This window comes from Dermacentor variabilis, chromosome 1 (genome assembly GCF_050947875.1).
Source record: "Dermacentor variabilis isolate Ectoservices chromosome 1, ASM5094787v1, whole genome shotgun sequence".
Lineage (NCBI taxonomy): Eukaryota > Metazoa > Arthropoda > Arachnida > Ixodida > Ixodidae > Dermacentor > Dermacentor variabilis.
The window spans coordinates 134,664,616-134,681,191 of record NC_134568.1 but is presented as its reverse complement, the minus strand read 5'-3'; the positions used below and the strand labels follow the sequence as shown (position 1 = coordinate 134,681,191).

Here is a 16,576-nt window from a genome sequence, read left to right as displayed (position 1 = left end):
TTAACGCGGGGGCCAGGAGAACTCATTGTCAGCAAAGTGAAAAGACAACACAATCACAGCACCGATAACTTCGCAGCTCGTACTGATCGCTAACAACGTGGTGACGCTAGGCCTACGACGTAGTAGGAGAGTCCGAACATGACCATACGTGATGCTCACGCTGATGCCGATGCTGCTGGTGCTGTACCGTTGAGACTGGTTCCCCAGAGCGTGGCTGCTGCTGCTGCTGCGGATGATGATGATAGGTGTAAGCCTCGGAGATTCGGTACCAAAACTTCAACGGAACTTCGTAATAACGAAGCATCTTGGTGATTACAGGATTAAATTACGTACGTTATTCTGAAATATTCGGTAATCTGAAATTCGTAATACTTAAAGATTTTTACATTGAAAATATAGGCATTTTGGCGGGGATTTAAAAAAAAATCGTAAATCTGAAAAGTTCGTTAATGTGGTGTTCGTAGTAACGAGATTTTACTGTATTCCCGTGCCTCTTGCGCGTATGCAGGTTCGTGCTGGGGCATTCCAGATTCTGTTAGGAGCCTACATGTGTGCCACATGTCTACATCAGCGGAATAATTTTGCATTGTCAATTATATTGTAATTAATATTTCCCAGTTCTGAAGCTTAAAATTTATATTTTCCTAGTTTCTTTTCTAGCTTTTTGTTTTTCTCAAGTATAGCTTTTTCAAAGTGTCAAATGTTGGGATCAGCACTATGCCCCTTTTACTCATTCAGTTAATGTCATTCTTTTTTACCCTGAATGCAGGGGAGTCAGAGAGTGCACAATAACTATTATATAGTGTCTTAGGACACTGAAATATTTTGAAATCCTGTAGAAATTACGAAAAAGAATTCACATTTGTAAAGCTGCATGCAACTTTAGAATTTCATAGCTTTGGCTGAAGTACAGATACAAACATCCAAGTACTAACTTGTAGTATTTGAACATCCAGGAACATACTTGTTGACTTTTAGCTATCCTGTTGCAGTACATTTTTTGCAAGTCACATGCCAAATTTTTAACACAAAAGAAAAATTGTAACTACTTTTCTTATTGACTTTAGAAAAAAACTTAATTGCATATTTGTAAGCAGCACACAAGATTAGATGTGTCCTGAAAGTTTCATGTTTCAAGAGCATTGCATGAATACAAAACCAACCAATCGTGAGGCTGGCATTCCGTAGAGGCTGGCAGCAGTTCCGTTTAAGGGGCGACGCTTGAAAGTGAAAACTTCAAGGTGACTTCCTGGATGTTTTTCTGTCAAGTGCCTTTGCCTTATGAATCTATTTCAGTAAATTTGGTGTTCTTGTGCTCAGCAACGCCTGGGCAACATGCTAGAGCCTAAAAGTTTTCTATATGTTCAATAGACAAAAGAGGTAGTGGCAGTAAAACTTTAAATGCAATTTTCTCAACTTTGTTTTTTTTTTTCGTCAAGTGCTTTTGCCTTACGGAAGTTTTGATAATGTTTGCATCAACTGATTTCAGGAAACTAGGTATAATTGTTTTTTAGTAATATCACAGCTACGTCCTAAAGCTTTCCATTTTTTCTGAGATGTGATAGATTATTAATTAGATAAAATGTAGGCTAATTACTGCCACATTGTTTTTTCTTCCCAACTTTGGTATTTATTTGTGCTAATCACAATTACTTTATTGCTATTTGCTTAGCTTTAGGATGTGCAGTGGGCCTTTGGAAACGTCTGCATATTCTTAAAAACACTTTATTTTAATGAGAAATTACTAGAAAGGCCTGTAAGAAATAACCCATTTAGGACTATTATATTCTGTCATATCTTTTCTTCTAAGTAAGATATTTGAAATCTAAATACATATTTGAAATCGGCATTCTACAGTATATCCGCTTACAAAATTTAAGCAACATATGTTGAAAAATAAAAAAAAAGCTTTATGACCTTCATCCCCCTTTCCCGCCGTGGGACATGTTATCGCGACATGCCAGCGTTTTGTTTGGGAGCCAGAACAAAGCCGTCTCATCAGCATTAAATGTATCACTGGGATGGTGTCTTGTCGTGATGTTGCTCCAATTTTCTTCAATCCATTTGTTCACGCTCCTGACATTCACTGCGCGGCTTTCACCGGTGACAGCCCGGCTGACAATGCTGTGGTGCTCTTTGAAACGTTGCAGCCAACCTGAACCACCTTTGAAGTCGGATCTGTTGAGAAAGAAAGCAAGATCCTTTGCTTTCTGCTCAATTATGGGGTCAGAAACAGGGATGTTTCGCGACCTAACATAACGGAATCACTTATACACTGCTGCCTCCACGCCTTCTTATGCAGCCATGCATACTCGTCGGGGGCCAGTAGCACCAGGCCTCTTGTCCTCCTTAGCCCTAATGTTGGCCTTATTTCTTAATAGCGTACTCAACGTGCTTCTTGGGATGTTGTACGCTGCGGCGACATTCGACTTCTTTTCTCCGTGTTCAACTCTTCCGATAATCTCTATCTTTGCGGATATTCTCAAATTCTGCCGTTTGACGGCAGCCATCTCTTAAAAGAGCGGACGAGCACTGCGTTCTGAGGGCGTGACAATGCACACAATCTTGCAACTGAACCAACTGGACACTGAGGCAGTTGAGGTGATCGCACGCAGGCGCACATGTCTGTGTGAGAGTGAAAGCTGTGCCAAACCACTTTTTCTGGGGTGGCTGCCTGAGGAAGCAAGAGCAGTGCTGCACATGCTCAGTTGGGCTAAACCACTTTGTCTGGGACGGTCGTGTCGGCAGCTGGCCCAGCCGCCGTGTGGGGTTGCCAACTTCTGGGACAATTTTGTGGGGCTTGAAGTTCAATATATCCTGTACGGCTGCTATTTTTGTTCGACTTAACCATACTTTTTGCTATATATTCTCATTGTAACATTACGGTGTTCAGAAATTGTTTGATATACGGGAAAATTCAATGCAAATGAGTTCGATATAGTCGGGTTCGACTGTATTAATTTTTTTTCCAACATTTCAAAAATGTTGGTGGCTACCCAAATAGGCAGTGGCCCAAAAGCGCTACCGTTCGTTGCTGCGAGTGTCATGTTTCGTTCTGGCGGCATTGTATTCCGGTGTCGCTGATCAGCTCGTTTTGTTTTGGTTTTCTGTGGTCATAAACTATGCCTTGGCCCAACCAGGTCAACGCGCAGTCTCGCGCCCCAACAATTTTTACTAAGACGGCACATCAAAATTTCCTGCCAAAATGCCCCGCTCAAAAACGCTGCCAAGTCTGGCCGAATTCGAGGCACGCAAACGTAAGCTTGCCGAAGCTGCAAAAATGATGACAGCATGTGTCTGAGTCTCGTGCTACAACGATTCATGTCATGCTTTGGTTTATGTAGATATCAACTACAGTTGGGGAACCTGCCAAACTTTTTTTTTACTTCAGGTTGTATTTTACTCGGTTAGTATACATTCTTTCTCATTTTTTTTTTCTCCACAATGTATGAACAAGGTTCTACTGTATTTGTTATAACACACACACTGATATCAATGTAAACAAATCCGCAATCATGGTCTATGCAAAATAAAGAAAAGGCATGATGCCATGTATCGGTACCCATTGACAAGCGAACTGGAGAGGCTCGTGTCCGCACTTGCCTAATTGCCGACTTGCCCATCTGGCTGCTTGGTGGGCAGATAGGCAATAGGCAGTTTTAGCGTGTCCATTACTATATTCCGGTAAATGCAAGCGGGCTGGGTGTTTTACTGGATAAGCAGTGGTGCCAACGTGAATGGCCTGCATGGTGCAGCCACCTGGTGGCACAGAGCTCAACCAAACAAGCACAGAGCTGATATTGCAGTAACCAAGTGTATATTTGACTTCGCTGCTGGTGTAAATTCTCAGCAGCTGCATGATCGTGTTTCTGCTGAAAATTTACACCAGCAGCATAAAGTTGGTTACTGACATATCAGCTTTGTTTGTCTGGTTGGGCTCTGTGCCACCAGGTGGCTGCACCATGCAGGGCGTTCACACTTGCACCTCCACTCATCCAGTGAAACACCCACTCTGTTTGTGTTTGCTGGAAAATTGGACACTACATCTCTCTGTTTTTGCTGGCTTCTCAGTGACTTGCAGTGCCCATACACAGCAGCACATAAATACTAAATTGCAAGGCATTTTTCGTATTCGTAAACATAAAGCTATGCGGTATAGTGTGGTCTGTATGATCATGTGGGATTAGCAGAAGCTGGCTGCTGACTTAAGCTAGACAGGCCAAGCCATTTGCTGAGGCACGTACTTACACATCCAGAATGCATACTTTTGCACATGAATCCAACATGCAGGAAACTACCATTACAAGGTGCTCTTGCTTAGGCTTTGACATTTTTAGTGCCAGAATACATTTTTATGCTGCTAGCAAAAAAATACTATTCTCTGTAAGAGATGCGTCATATCTTGCATTTTTGGTTGCATTGAAGTTGTGGAAGACCCATTATTACAAAGTATAGCAAACTAAATTTGACATTTACAGTCAACAACTGATCATCCGAATATCTTTGCGGTACCATCACGTATACCATAAACCAGCGTAAAAGAACACCTGAAATTTCAGACGCGAAAACGTCTTGCCATCCGATTTTCCGGACTATTTGCCATGAGTGCAGGTCTGAAACGGCATTAATCAAAGCCACCGTTGCTGCAATTTTTTATTATCTTGCAGCTTCTAATCGGCACTTCTGCACGCTCATGTGCTGGCAGCCGTAGGCATCGCCACAGCTAGGCCTAGCTGCTTTGATGTTTGCTACCAAGCTTCCTGCAGTTTGGTGCCATGTTTTTCATTTAAAGAATTTGCCACTGTCAGCAATGGTGCGGACTTCGCTTTTGTCATCCTTGATGATGGCTTCGAAGTATAGAAAGCACAGTAAGGGTCAAACATTGCATAATGCCGGTTCCTGAAAGTCAGATTTGCTGCAATACAGTGGTATTACGTGGTGAAGCATGCCACGATTGATCCACTTATGCACTCGCCGTCTCCTGTGGCAGTACAAGCACCTATACACCTAATAAGTGTACTGTAATAAGTGTACTTCAGAGCTGCTTCAGACGTACCTGTGGCGGTTTGAGCCCTCGGGGGCAGTAGCAGGCATTCGTTTATTCTTTCAGACTGCCAGATTTTTCAGACGTCTTTTCAGCCCCTAGGCAGTAAAAAAAATTGGGCATTGACTGTACTGTATTCTAGCTGATAATTCGTTATATTGAGGTCCAACTGTACCAATGGAGGTTACTTTTACTGATAAGTGTTCATCAGGTGTGCATCTGCATTCACTGTGCTGCTTCATATGGTCAAAGCACCTTAGCTGTAAATTTACATTCGGCTTTGTGCTGGGAGGAAATGCACTGTGCATTAGTTATTTTATATAACTGAGGCACATATTTTGTTTGCATTGCAGATGTTGGAGATATTGAAAAGCACATGCCTGGCCTTCTGAAGGCAAGTAGATTATATCAATTGCCCATTGTAACCTTTGTGCTGAACCGATAGAGCATAAGCCTAAAGCCTTGTGATGTCTGCAACACTGCAGAAGAGTTGCGACTACATAGCTTGTGCCATTTGTTTGCTTTACGCCTTGAACTTAAGTTACAAACATGTATACATTAAAGGGCTCTTCACTAGGATTCATCAGAATAGCAAGAAAAGGCTGCAAGGTTAACAAGGCGCACGTCTGGTTAGCCTCTCTGCTTCTCGTTGACATTGTATGTTGTAAAGTGCTGTCCAGCGTGCGTTCAACCACAATAATTTTTGAAAGAGTTTATGTGACAGCAGAGGTAGAAGCAAATAAAATGTGGTGAGGCGATTGTGCAAAGAGGTAAGTTACTATTCCCACAGCAGAAGCTTTTTTTCCATTGCCATGACCAGCTCTTGCAAGCAACATTCCCCACCTGCCTTCTGCCATATTGGAGTTGATAACCCACATGGTGAACGACCCCTATCTCCCAATTGCTTTTTCACTCTCTCTCTCCATCTTTTGCTGTGTGATACATTTCTGGGCACTGTATTACATGCTCTGCTTTCACAGGAAACCCTTTGTCCGCATTGGTGCTGGTTGTTTGTATGTTATGTATGATACAATGATGGCACGTCGTGCAATCTACTTGCGTTTCTCTACAAGCGAATGCGCGAAGCCTTTCCAACCTCTCTGCCAGCTGCTAGGCAGTTGACCCCAAGCAAGATCTATCGAAGCAGCGTGCATTACGAGCATTCTGTCGCAGCGCCGAATGTGTCTGGTATTTTGGTACCTACAGGTGAGCTGGACATTTCGACGGAATGGTGGAGGCATAAACTCAAGCTGATGAAAGAACTTTAGCGTAGACGTACGTGAGCAGCCTCATCGCTCTACACGGTCTAGCCACCCGTTGGCGCAGAGCTTAACCAGCCAAACAAAGAGCTAATATTGCTCTAACTGAGTGTAAAACATTTTTAAGGGACCCGAGACAATTTTGCCGATTTTGTACAAATGTACTGAGTCGTTAGAGTAGGTCATTCTGATCATTAATTGACGGATCAAAGGACTCCGCGTAAAGCATGTAGTTTATTATAAGGTTTTAAAAATGTACATCGCTGCCGATCGCAGCACACAGCTCAGAGGAATTTCCAGCCGCCCCTACCCATTTGACGTCATTCACCCAATTGACGTCAGTAGGACGAACTATCCGATTGGCTGCCCAGGGCGCGTCATCGATAATTTTTCCACCTTTATGGTGAACAAATGATGTTTGTAATAGTTGGAATGTTAGTTAATTTGTTTCTATAAAAAGAAAGTAACAGAAATAGAATGCACAAAAACAATTTCTCACTACACTTAAGCACTTCTGGCATACAGCAACCGTCGTCTGCTTGCGTTACAACATGCTCCATTTTGATGAGAGCTCCGCAGTCAGAGTCGGTCTCAGTCTTTTCGCGAGCACTACGATTTGACTTTGCTGCGTTTTGGACGTGGACTGCAAACGTAGCGACTGGCAATATGTCAAGCTGCGACATCATGTCCCTCTGCAAGGCCCGCAGACGAGCGAACTGGCTGCAGCGCATCGGACTGCTGCTATTCGATCAGCGCCAGGATTTTCGTGTTTGCGGCCGTCACTACTACTAACACTAACGCACTATTACTAACGCAATAGCATTTCATGAGTCCGGTATTAGGGTAAACGCAAGGGCAAGGGGACAGGGCCTGGCCACCGGACCGTGCCGTTTCACAGGATGAGCAGAAGCGCAAATGTGAATGGTCTGCATGGTGCAGCCACCTGGTGGCATAGAGCTCAACCACACAGTAGCAGTAACGAAATGTATTCTTATTTGCTGATGGTGCAAATTTTTCCCAGGAGTGTAATCGTTAACACATTGTTTTCACAAATGTTTAAAATGTTTTACACTTGGTTAGAGGAATATTAGCACTTTGTTTGGCTGGTTAAGCTCTGCGCCAACGGTTGGCTGGACCTTAGAGACCGATCAGGCAGCGCACGTACGTCTACGCTAAAGTTCCTTCAGCTTGAGTTTATGCCTGCGCCGTTCTGTTGAAACGCCCAGCTCGGTTACCAGAATACCAGATACATTTGGTGCTGCGACAGAATGCTCGCAACGCACGCTGCTTCGATAGCTCTCGCTTGTGGTCGACTGCCAAGCAGCTGGCAGAGAGTTTGGAGAGGCTTCGCGCGCTCGCTCCTAGAGAAACGGAAGTCGACGACACGACGTGCCACTATGACACAGAGCCAGTGAAGGCGGAGCTTAGCCCCGATCACTTGGCTAAAGAGTTGAGGAGAAAATGCATGGCTATGGAGGAGGGTAACGTGTACTCATCCGTAGCTCTCTTAATATGAGATGTTTCACTTGTGGTGCAAATGATTAACTTTAGCTGTACCCTACGCGTCTACAAAATTTGTTCCAGTCGTTTTAGGGCCCCTTTAAACATTTACAGAAACAATGTGTTATCGATTACGATCTTGTCAAATATTTACACCAGCAGCAATGAAGAATACACTTACGTACTGCCACTGTGTTTGGTTGAGCACTGTGCCACCAGGCGGCTGCACCAGGCAGACCATTCATGTTCGCGCTTCTGCTCATCTCGTGAAACGGCACGGTCAAACAGCCAGGCGCTGTCCCATTGCGCTTGTGTTCATCCGAATACCGGACTAGCGAAACGCTATTGTGGTAGTAATCCTCTGGTGTAAAGTGACGGCCGCAAATGCGCAAATCCTCGTGCCGATCGGATACAGTAAAACCTCGTTAAACCATACCCGCTTAAACAGTAGTTTTGTTTTAAATGTAGTGAAGTGAAATCCCCGACTCAGCGGCCACTGAATGTAATGTGTTTTGTATCCACATAAACCGTACCAGCTTATTGCGTACGGATCGGTTAACACGTCGCGCAAATACAGCGGTGCGTCGTCTCCATCTGGCGGCTCGGCAGAACAACAAGCCTCAGAGATCAGCACAATGACCTCCAAGCACCCTGTGCTTTTGCGCGTGAAGCCACATCAACATCAACATCATTTCAGTGCCGTGTCAGGGAGCGTTGTGGTGTCGTGCAAGTGAGAACTCCCGTCATGCCGAAACTCGGATAAAAAAGACGCCGGGTGCTTAGAAGAAAAATTAGACATCGTTTGTGCTATCGAACGTGACGCGCAAAGTCGGCGCTGGCACGTGGCATGGGTCTACTGTTGATTACGGTGTGCGGCATTTGTAATGGAAGAAGTTGCTCGGCAGTGCTGCTGCGACCGCGAACATGTCGGCTACGAGGTCTGACTTTTCGCCATCGTTGCCTCTGTTGCCGAAGTGTCGCCTAGTGACAGTGATAAGGACGACATGGAAAGCGACAGCACGTGCGATTCAGGCCCAACAGTGGCAGAAGCTGCACGTTACGTCACCCTCATGAATGCAATTGTCGCGACGAGAACAGCACCCCGCAATGAAAAGGTGCCCCCCGACTTCTGAAACGCTACCGTGCCTGTGCATGGAGAATATGCAATGCCAACGAGGAATCTGCCATGCGAGTGTTTGCCGAGAAGTAGGGACTGACTGAAAAGCTGGCTCACAGCTGCAGCAAGTTTGAGGCCGCTGTTGTCGCTGCTAGGCCGCCACAGCATCAAACGAAGATAACACGTTTGTCATGCGAAGTAAATAAATACTGCATGTTTCTTCCCCTTTCATCGCACTCTCTCAGAGTTTCGTTTTTGACAGGTAAGTGGGCAATCTCATGCTATTTCGGTTAAGCAGCACTACCGTTTAGTCCGTAGTTTTTCCGAGCTCCGGCCAACTACGGTTTAACAAGGTTTCACTGTAGTAACAGTCCAATGCGCTGGAGTCACTCCGCTCGTCTGCTGCCTTGCAGAGCGACACAATGTCGTAGCTTGACATATTGCCAGGCACTACATTTGCAGCCCACAACGCAACCAAGGCGAACCATGGTGCTCGCGAAAAGACTGAGACCGACGCTGACCGCAGAGCTCTCATCAAAACGAAGCACGTTGTAACACAAGCAGACGACACTTGCTGTGTGCCGGAAATGCTTAAGTGTACTTAGAAATTGTTCTTGTGCATTCTCTTTCTGTTACTTTCTTTTTACAGAAACAAATTAACTCACATTCCAACTATTACGAAAAACATTTGTTCACCTTAAAGGTGGAGAAATTATCGATGACGAGCCCTGGGCAGCCAATTGGATAGCTCGCCCTACTGACATCAATTGGGTGAATGACGTCAAATGGGTAGGGGCAGCTGAAAATTCAGCCGAGCAGTGTGCTGCGACCGGCAGCGATGTACATTTTTAAAACTTTATAATAAATTGCACACTTTACGCGGAGCACTTGGATGCGTCAATTAAATATCGGCAGGACCTGCTCTAACGACTCAGTAAGTTTGTAGAAAATCGTCAAAATCGTTTCAGGGTCCTTTTAAGGCCCCTGTGCAAGGAAGAAGTGGTCCGTTCATTGCTGCACGCACTTCCGCTTACATGCAACTAAGTCCACCTGTATTTCTCCCAGTTTTGTGTTGTTTCTGTACGCCAATGCAAGGACTGCAAAAGCTTGAGTCAGGTCCGCATGTGAAGGCTCTGGAGCACCTGGCACATCATCGTCATAATCATCATCCTAGTTAGAGTTGCAGTTTGATAGGGGGAGAACTTACTCAATTGTTTCGTCATCATTCAGTTTGGCACATGACGACACAGCACTGCCGAAATGTGTTGGTAGCAAGAATCTGCACACCGCACTCTTTCAGGTCATCAATGATGTCCGCATTTTAGCTCATTATGGTAGGCGGCAGTACAGGCTCTTCAGTTGTTGAGCCGGGCTCATTCGGACTGCAAGGGCACTATTGGTGCCACTTGACTCTGCCTGTGATACGCTCACGAGAAAGACTTCTTGGAGCCAGCAGAGTGCTGTCTGGAATGCAAACCAAACAAATGAGCTCGGAGTAGTGGAACGCTGTCCGAAAAGCTAACTCAGCAAACAGAATGTTGAGAGCAGGCCGTGCGCGGGGTTGCCGAAATAGGATGTGATGGATCACGGTGTTCATGCAACCTATAATACAGGCAAAGCCTCCCAAGATTGGCATTTGCAGTTAAATCTCCGAGGCTTAGTTCTTCGACCAAGGCAAGGCCTTAGAGATTACCATCTAATGTGTAATCTCAGAGGCCATAGAGCTTCTCACCATATTACCTAGAGGGAAATCTGGCGCTGCTGTGCAGTGGTATGCATGGGAATGCCGGTATATTGTGACTTCGGATTGGCATTGTTCTCGGAGAGCCAGGCAAGCACTGTTCCGTCTGTCACAATGATTCATTTTCTACTAAAACAGCACGTAATAAGCTGTTTTAGCTTTAATATTACGCAAAAACATGTTTTGTTTAACTATGAGAACTTGTTGTTGCATGTAAAATGATATGAAATGTAAGAAGTATCAGCAGGCCGCTAAAGTTGAAGGACAGACGACAAGATTCGCGCTTGCGTTGAAACAGTTTGTCGTCTGTTCTTGCTTTTCTTCCCTTCATGATGCATTGTAGGTGAGTAAAGATGCAATTTGCGTGAATGGAAACATTTTATGAAGGTTTTACTTTTAGAGCGCGTAATTTGTGTAGCCATATCCACATTTTAGACCAAGCCTCTTACAACACCAGCCAAACCAAGCCTCGCAGACGTCATTCCCATGACGGCACAGCACCCCTTAAGAAACTCCCATAGACGATGGTGCCAGATTTCCCTCTAGGTGTTATGGTGAGAAACTCTGTTAGAGGCCGTACTTGATGTCTCATATCTCTGAGGCTATACTTGATGTCTTGTCGAGGTTGCCAGAGGAGATAATGGCAGCAGAGTCAGCGTACATTACAACCACAGGCAGGGTGCGGATAACTGAATGTAGAGCTGGCTGCTGTCCGAAATATTGGTCGTCTTTACACATTTAAGTCTATGGGGCCATTGGCGGTGTTGCGACACGGTCCGAATTGCCGAACATGTTTGATTTCGCGATCAGCGACTGTACTGTGTGTGCAGAGGTTCACAGGAATATGGGGACTTGTCTTCCCTTGTTGAAGCGTTGGCTTCGGCAACATTCTTTGTTCTACCACTGTTAAAGGGCAACTCCGGCGTTTTTTTAACCATATTAGGATATTGTAATTTTCAAGTGGCATTGACAGTCCTGTCACCGGTAGGGCAATTCAATTTGATTAGAAAATCATCAATAACTTTAAATAACTGAAAGGGGGTTTATTGCAGCTCGTACGCGGGATCGCGAGTGGCTCTTGATCGCGAGTCCTAGCTGTTCGCATCAGCAGCCTGAGCTCGGGTCTCGTGCCGCAGTGGTGGCAGTCCGCACAGCGCCACATGCATGTTACCCACTACAATTGCCCCCGCGGCGAAAAGGAGCCATCCTGACAACCTAAGGTGATGACACGATAAGAGGGTCGCGGTACGGCTTCAGGCGGCTGACGTGAACCGTCTCGCGGCCACGGCGGCGTTTGTCCGAAGATGCCGTCAACGGTTCGACCACATAACTCACCGGCGATGTACATGCGACGATCCGGTACGGACCCTGATATTTCGGAGCAAGCTTTGGGGCTAAGCCCTGGAGATTAGAAGGGCAGCTGAAGCCAGACGTGAGAGTCCACAGCGAAGGACTGTGTGGGCTGCCCGTTGTCGTGGCAATCTTTGTGGATTCCTTGGGTATCTGACGTGAACGAGCAAGCCAGTTGGCGGCACTCTTCAGCATGGCGAGCAACTTCGGAAAGAGGGGTGAATTCAGAGGCGGCATCCGGATAATATGGTAGCATGGTGTCGAGGGTAGTGGATGGTTCACGTCCATAAAGAAGGAAAAATGGGGAGAAGCCTGTGGTAGCCTGAACAGCGGTATTATACGCGTACGTCACAAAAGGGAGGACATCGTCCCAATTGGAATGATCAGACGCAACATACATGGTGAGCATGTCACCAAGAGTGTGGTTGAACCGTTCCGTTAGACCGTTAGTCTGTGGGTGATACGCCGTAGTGGTGCGGTGAATAGTGCAGCAAACGGCGAGTAGCTCATTAATAACTTCGGACAAGAAGACACGGCCTCGATCGCTGAGCAGTTCTCGCGGTGCGCCATGCCGTAAGATGAAATGCCGTACGTGAATGCGGCGACGTCGTGAGCAGCAGCCGAAGCAAGTGCAGCAGTTTCGGCAGATCTTGTGAGATAGTCTACTGCGACAATTATCCAACGATTTCCTTTAGCAGTGGATGGAAGAGGCCCATAAAGGTCAATGCCAATCTGATCAAAAGGATGTGCAGGACACGGTAAAGGTTGCAGAGGGCCTGTCATATGAGGAGATGTCTTGCGTCGCTGACAGGCTACACATGACCGAATGTATTTGTGGACATAAGAATACATGCCGCGCCAGTAGTAGCGCTGGCGGAGCCGCTCGTAGGTTTTCAGGACGCTAGCATGAGCTTGTTGTGGGTCGGCGTGGAAATACGTGCATATGTCGGAGCGCAAATGGCGAGGGATGACTAGCAGCCATTTGCGACCGTCTGGCTGATAGTTTCGGCGGCACAAGATGGCGTCCCGTAGCACGAAATGGGTGGCTTGGCGACAAAGGGCTCGAGGGCATGTAGCCGTCGAAGAACTGCGAAGAATGTCGATGAGAGACACAATCCACGGATCTTTCCTCTGTTCGGACGGCATGTCAGTAACAGCAAGTGTAGCAACCGGGCACTCTATGGGTGAGGGTGGCGTTTCGTCGGATCGCATGGGCGATCGGGAGAGTGCATCGGCATCAGTATGTTGGCGCCCGGATCGATAGATGACGCGAATGTCAAATTCTTGGAGCCGAAGAGCCCAACGTCCAAGACGGCCTGACGGGTCTTTCAGTGACGCAAGCCAGCAGAGCGCGTGGTGGTCGTCTGTCACAACATCGAACGGATGGCCATACAAGTAAGGGCGAAATTCGTTTAACGCCCAAACTATAGCCAAACATTCTTTTTCTGTGACGGAATAATTGGTTTCTGCCTTCGTGAGGGCACGACTCGCATGTGCAACCACATATTCCGGAAAGCCAGGCTTGCGTTGCGCAAGGACGGCTCCAAGACCAACGCCACTGGCGTCCGTATGAACTTCGGTCGGTGCAGTCGGGTCATAGTGGCGTAGAACAGGCGGTGAGGTAAGCAGACGACGCAAAGTGGTCGTCTTGGTCACATGCTGGAGTCTTGGTTTGGTCACATGCTGGAGTCCAATCGCGAAGGTCACCTGGGCCAGCCAGGAGCTTCGTCAGGGGAGCGATGATGCAGGCAAAATTGCGCACAAAGTGTCGAAAATAAGAGCAAAGGCCGATAAAACTTCGGAGCTCTTTCAGTGTAGTCGGCCGCGGAAATTCTGCGACAGCACGAAGTTTGTCAGGGTCAGGAAGGACGCCGTCTTTGGAAACGACATGGCCAAGTATGGTCAGCTGGCGGGCGCCGAAGCGGCATTTTTTCAACTTAAGTTGAAGGCCGGCGGTGGCAAGGCAAGTAAGGACTTCGCGTAGACGAGAGAGGTGAGTGGTGAAATCAGGGGAGAAAACTACCACGTCGTCTAAATAACACAGGCACGTCTTCCATTTGAGGCCTCGCAGAATATTGTCCATCATTCTTTTGAATATTGTGGGCGCATTGCAGAGGCCGAATGGCTAAACTCATACAGGCCATCAGGCATAATGAAAGCTGTTTTCGAGCGGTTGGATTCATCCACTGGCACTTGCCAATAGCCCGATCGCAAGTCCAAAGAAGAAAGGAATTCAGCACCATGTAGACAATCCAGGGCATCATCTATGCGCGGTAGAGGATAGACATCTTTTCGTGTAATCTTGTTGAGGTGACGATAGTCCACACAGAAACGAATCGAGCCATCTTTTTTCATAATGAGTACTACGGGCGATGACCAAGGGCTGCAGGATGGCTTGATAACACCACGGTCAAGCATGTCTTCAACTTGCTCAGTGATGACACGACACTCGGTGGATGACACACAGTACGGACGCTGGCATAATGGTGCGTGATGTCCCGTATCAATGTGGTGAGAGACGGTACTTGTGTGGCCTAATGATGCTTGGTTCCAGTCAAAAGAGGCGTGAAATCATTTAAAAGAGTAATTAGCCGCTCACATTGTGTCGGCTTGAGGTCATCTGCAATGGAGCGACAAAAAACATCCGATGGTACTCGGTTAGATGGCACATGGGGTGTCAGTGCTGTTACGTTGGCAGTATCTACGTCGTCGGCCATAGGGAAATGCACAATAGCATCAGCGTCCTCAGACTCGATGGTACCAATAGTCTCGCCACAGTGCAAAGCCAAAGTGTATGAATTTGGGTTTGAAATCAGTATTTCTGCAGCACCATGGTGAACCATGAGGAGGGCGAAAGGCAACAATATAGGCTGGCGGTGTTGCAAATGGGTCGCAAGCCCCAAGGATAGCGTTGGCCTGGCAGCCTGGGGCACAGCTGGAAGCATCCGAAGGTCCTGGCAAAGGATGAGTCGACTGCTAACAGAACAACTTGTTTATTATAGCATCGCAAAAGAGCGGCCGGTCAGGTCGACCGAAGTGGAGAGATGGGAGACCACGTTACTCGACGGAAGAAATTGAAGCCTCTCTTGGCGTCCGGGGGCAGCTGCTTTTATACTCTCGGAGTCGAGGGCAAGAAGGAACGCCTTGGGATGAGGCGCACGTGACGGCGGCGCACAGACACGTTGAGACGAGAAGTGATGCATCTGCCGGGCCGGCGCCGGTCAGACCTCCTCGCTTCACAGTTGGGGAGCTCCTCTCCCCGGCTGCCGCGCTTTGACAAGCGTGGGCACCAGCATGTACACACACACACACACACACACACACACACACACACACACACACACACACACACACACACACACACACACACACACACACACACACACACACACACACACACACACATGCACACACACACACACACACACGAAGACACGTGGCATTGAAACATGCCTGGACGCGCTTGGCAGGAAGCGTTGCGGCAGCACTGAACGGGCCAAAATGGCCGCCGCTTTGAACGAAGCCCCGGCGTTCGCTGCATCCGCGCCAGCTATACCGCACGTCGGAGGCGAAACGTAACAGACTGCCCCACCGGGAGAAGGAGATCCCGATGGTCAGGGAACTGCATCCGCTGTCCGGAGGGATGTCGCTCGATGATGCTCATAACCGAAGTCGGTTGTCCCTCGGCGTTTCTTGAGTGCAGCGCACAGAGAAGGCCTCGTTCTCACGTTCAGGTTCACACAGGACACTGCAAAGTGACTTCGGGAGAGTTGCCATTTTTGTTCTCGTTCCCAGCAAGCGTTAGAACTACGCCGAAACTCAACCGCTCAGTCAGCAAGCACGACACAACCCTCACTAAGCCACGCCAGGCTCTTTCCCCTTTTATACTACACTAGAATCCCGCTGTTACGTTCCTCACTGCTGCGTTTTTCCCGGCTGCTACGTCGTTTTCATCCGGTAACGGCATAGCTTCCATAGGATCCAATGTATAAGGAACCCCGCTTTTACGTAGTAGCTGTGAAAACGTTCCCGCGTGATGTGTCGCAACCCGAACCCGCCTGGGTTCGGGTTGCGACACATGACAAAGTCGGCAACGCGCTCCAACCGCCATTTTGGTTTTTGACGAGTTTTGACCGGGCTTGGCCGAGCTTGGCTATGGAACTGGCTGCAAGAAGCCGCACGCCAGTTTGAGAGGCCGCCAATAGATGGCCATACGTGAAAAATGCTCTCACTATCACTGTGATTACAGTCACCGCATGGTTTGTTGGACGCGTCGACTCACGGAGGAAGGAAACTCGGGAGAGGCCCTGACATCACTCTTTGTGAAGCTATAGCTAAAGGGAAGCCAGAAGTTGGCGTTGCTCATGGCGTTGCTCCGCCTATCGGGCCAGCTCTCCTCTCTTGTTTACATTTCTCGCGAAACCACGCCGCGCTGCGCGCAACCGGGCTGCTCGGACGCGCGCGCTTCGCAGCAATACTAAACAATCGTTAGCATGTTAGCATGATTACGCCAAAGAGGGCAAAATTTCCCGCGGATATTCCTTCGTCCGTTGCCATTGCCGTGG

General features: G+C 47.5%; 1 protein-coding gene across 1 annotated transcript in view; it reads left to right on the top strand.

Moving 5' to 3' along the window:
* Nurf-38 (Inorganic pyrophosphatase Nurf-38) overlaps nt 1-16,576 on the top strand; it is a 95,083-nt gene that overhangs the window by 41,055 nt on the left and 37,452 nt on the right. The window contains exon 7 of the mRNA XM_075695221.1: nt 5,398-5,438. Coding sequence (XP_075551336.1) covers nt 5,398-5,438 — 41 coding nt within the window. The remainder of the gene's footprint in view (nt 1-5,397; nt 5,439-16,576) is intronic.